The 1,917-nt window shown below is 37.7% G+C and overlaps 1 protein-coding gene across 1 annotated transcript; it reads right to left on the bottom strand.

Annotated features, from left to right (window-relative positions):
- Window positions 1-463: 463 nt before the first annotated feature.
- On the bottom strand, window positions 464-1,399 carry LOC113177506 (olfactory receptor 4C15-like). The gene has a single exon (XM_026382042.2). It carries the CDS (start codon window positions 1,397-1,399, stop codon window positions 464-466), a length of 936 nt encoding a protein of 311 aa, XP_026237827.2.
- Window positions 1,400-1,917: the final 518 nt, after the last annotated feature.

Here is a 1,917-nt window from a genome sequence, read left to right as displayed (position 1 = left end):
GTTCTGTTATTGCTCTTCTCTATGCTCTTCCTGAGTTCAGGTTGTTTTTTATTCCAAATCACTGAGCTCAACATCCTCAATAATTTTTTTTTTTTTTTGCACTCGAAATAGTTTGAGTAAACTTCTGATTCTCATATCAAAGATGTGCTTGTCTTTTCTCATCAAGATTTTGGAAAGCATGAAGTTAATGTCCAACATTCTGACAAGCAATTTTTCTTTTCATTCTTTATCTTGATTAGATTTCCACTAACCATAAAAATCAACTCCCTATAATTTACCTACTGACTGGCCAACTCAGAGTAGACACTTGCTATAAAAATTAAAACACCATCTTCAATGGCCCAAATGCATTTTTCTCTATAGAAACGTATTACCTCTTAATAGGTACTGAGCATCATATAAAGCTTTGTCTACTATAATTTTGATTTCTTTGCTCTTTATATTATTTGGGGGGTCTAATATCTTATTTTTCATCAGAAACTACCAACAATCTGTTCCACATTTTCCTTATAGCATTTTTCACTTCCCTATTTCTAAAAGTATAAATCAAAGGATTGAGCAAGGGAGTCAGGATGGTATAAAATATTTCCACCACTTTGTCAAAGGGGAAGGCAGAAGGGGGCCTTGCATATATAAATATGCATGGGACAAAGAACAAAACCATAACAGCAATGTGAGATCCACAGGTGGACAGAGCTTTCCTCCGCCCTTCAGCACTGTGTGTTCTCAGGGAGAACAAGATGATGCCATAGGAGATAAGCAACAAGCAGAAAATTATCATGCACATAAATCCACTAGTTGCAACCACCAAAAGGCCTAGGATGTGAGTGTCAGTGCAGGCCAGCTTCAGTAATGGGTACAAGTCACATATAAAATGATCAATGATATTGGGGCCACAAAAGGGCAACTGTAACATAAAGATAATCTGTATGATAGAATGCAAGAAGCCCCCTGTCCAGGCCACCCCCATTAGAATGCCACAGAGCCTCCAGTTCATGATGGAAGAGTAATGCAGGGGCTTGCAAATGGCCACATAGCGGTCATAGGCCATGGTTGTGAGGATGATCATCTCTGCCCCACCAAAGAAGTGCTCAGCAAAAAGTTGAATCATGCATCCATTATAAGAGATGGTTTTTCTCTCATATAGGGAGTCCACAATCATTTTTGGTGTGATAGCAGAGGAAAAGCAGGCATCCAAGAAGGACAGGAATGCTAAGAAGAAGTACATGGGGGAGCCCAGCAGTGCAGGGCTACAGAGGATGGTCACTACAATCAGCATGTTGCCCCCAATAGTTGCAATGTAGACCAACAAAAACACAACAAATACTGTTTTCTGAACAGTAGGATTCTGTGAAAGTCCCAGGAGGATAAATTCAGTTATGAAGCTTTGGTTTTGCATGATTTCCAAGGAAAGGGTAAACATAAATCTATTATCATTGAAGTTTGCAATTATGATAAAGATTTGATTCAGTCCAGTTTATAGTTTTCAGATCATCAAGTATTTCAGTGCACCAAACTGTACCATTGTCTTAATATTATTTTTTTTTGGAATTGAGAACACAAATTTAAATATTTATTGAGGATAGGAGCTTTAGATCAGGCAGAATTGAAGTGGAGATATAATATTCATTACCTTGTTAGAGCTTTTATAAAGATGAATGGAACCATCCATATATGGTAGAGAAGAATAAAAATAGTTTTTATTCTCAAAAAATATTTGATGACTTACTAATGACTTCCCTAAGTAGATCATTGAAAAGCATTCTTCACCTCACCTCCCTAAGGAGGAGATGAGGACTGTAGCTGTATTATTCATTTCAGCCATTGTTATGGGAGCAGGCATGGGTGACTAGCTAGCCATCTCTGATCTGGAGATCCTCATGCCTACAAGACAAAATGACATTCAATTGAAGATGT

Source organism: Urocitellus parryii, chromosome 4, assembly GCF_045843805.1.
Source record: "Urocitellus parryii isolate mUroPar1 chromosome 4, mUroPar1.hap1, whole genome shotgun sequence".
NCBI lineage: Eukaryota > Metazoa > Chordata > Mammalia > Rodentia > Sciuridae > Urocitellus > Urocitellus parryii.
The sequence above is the reverse complement of the archived record's forward strand: the minus strand, read 5'-3'. Positions and strand labels throughout refer to the sequence as shown.

What these genes read in the sequence shown, in the direction of transcription:
- LOC113177506 (XM_026382042.2), bottom strand. Translation starts at nt 1,399, where the DNA reads ATGCAAAACCAAAGCTTCATAACTGAATTTATCCTCCTGGGACTTTCA.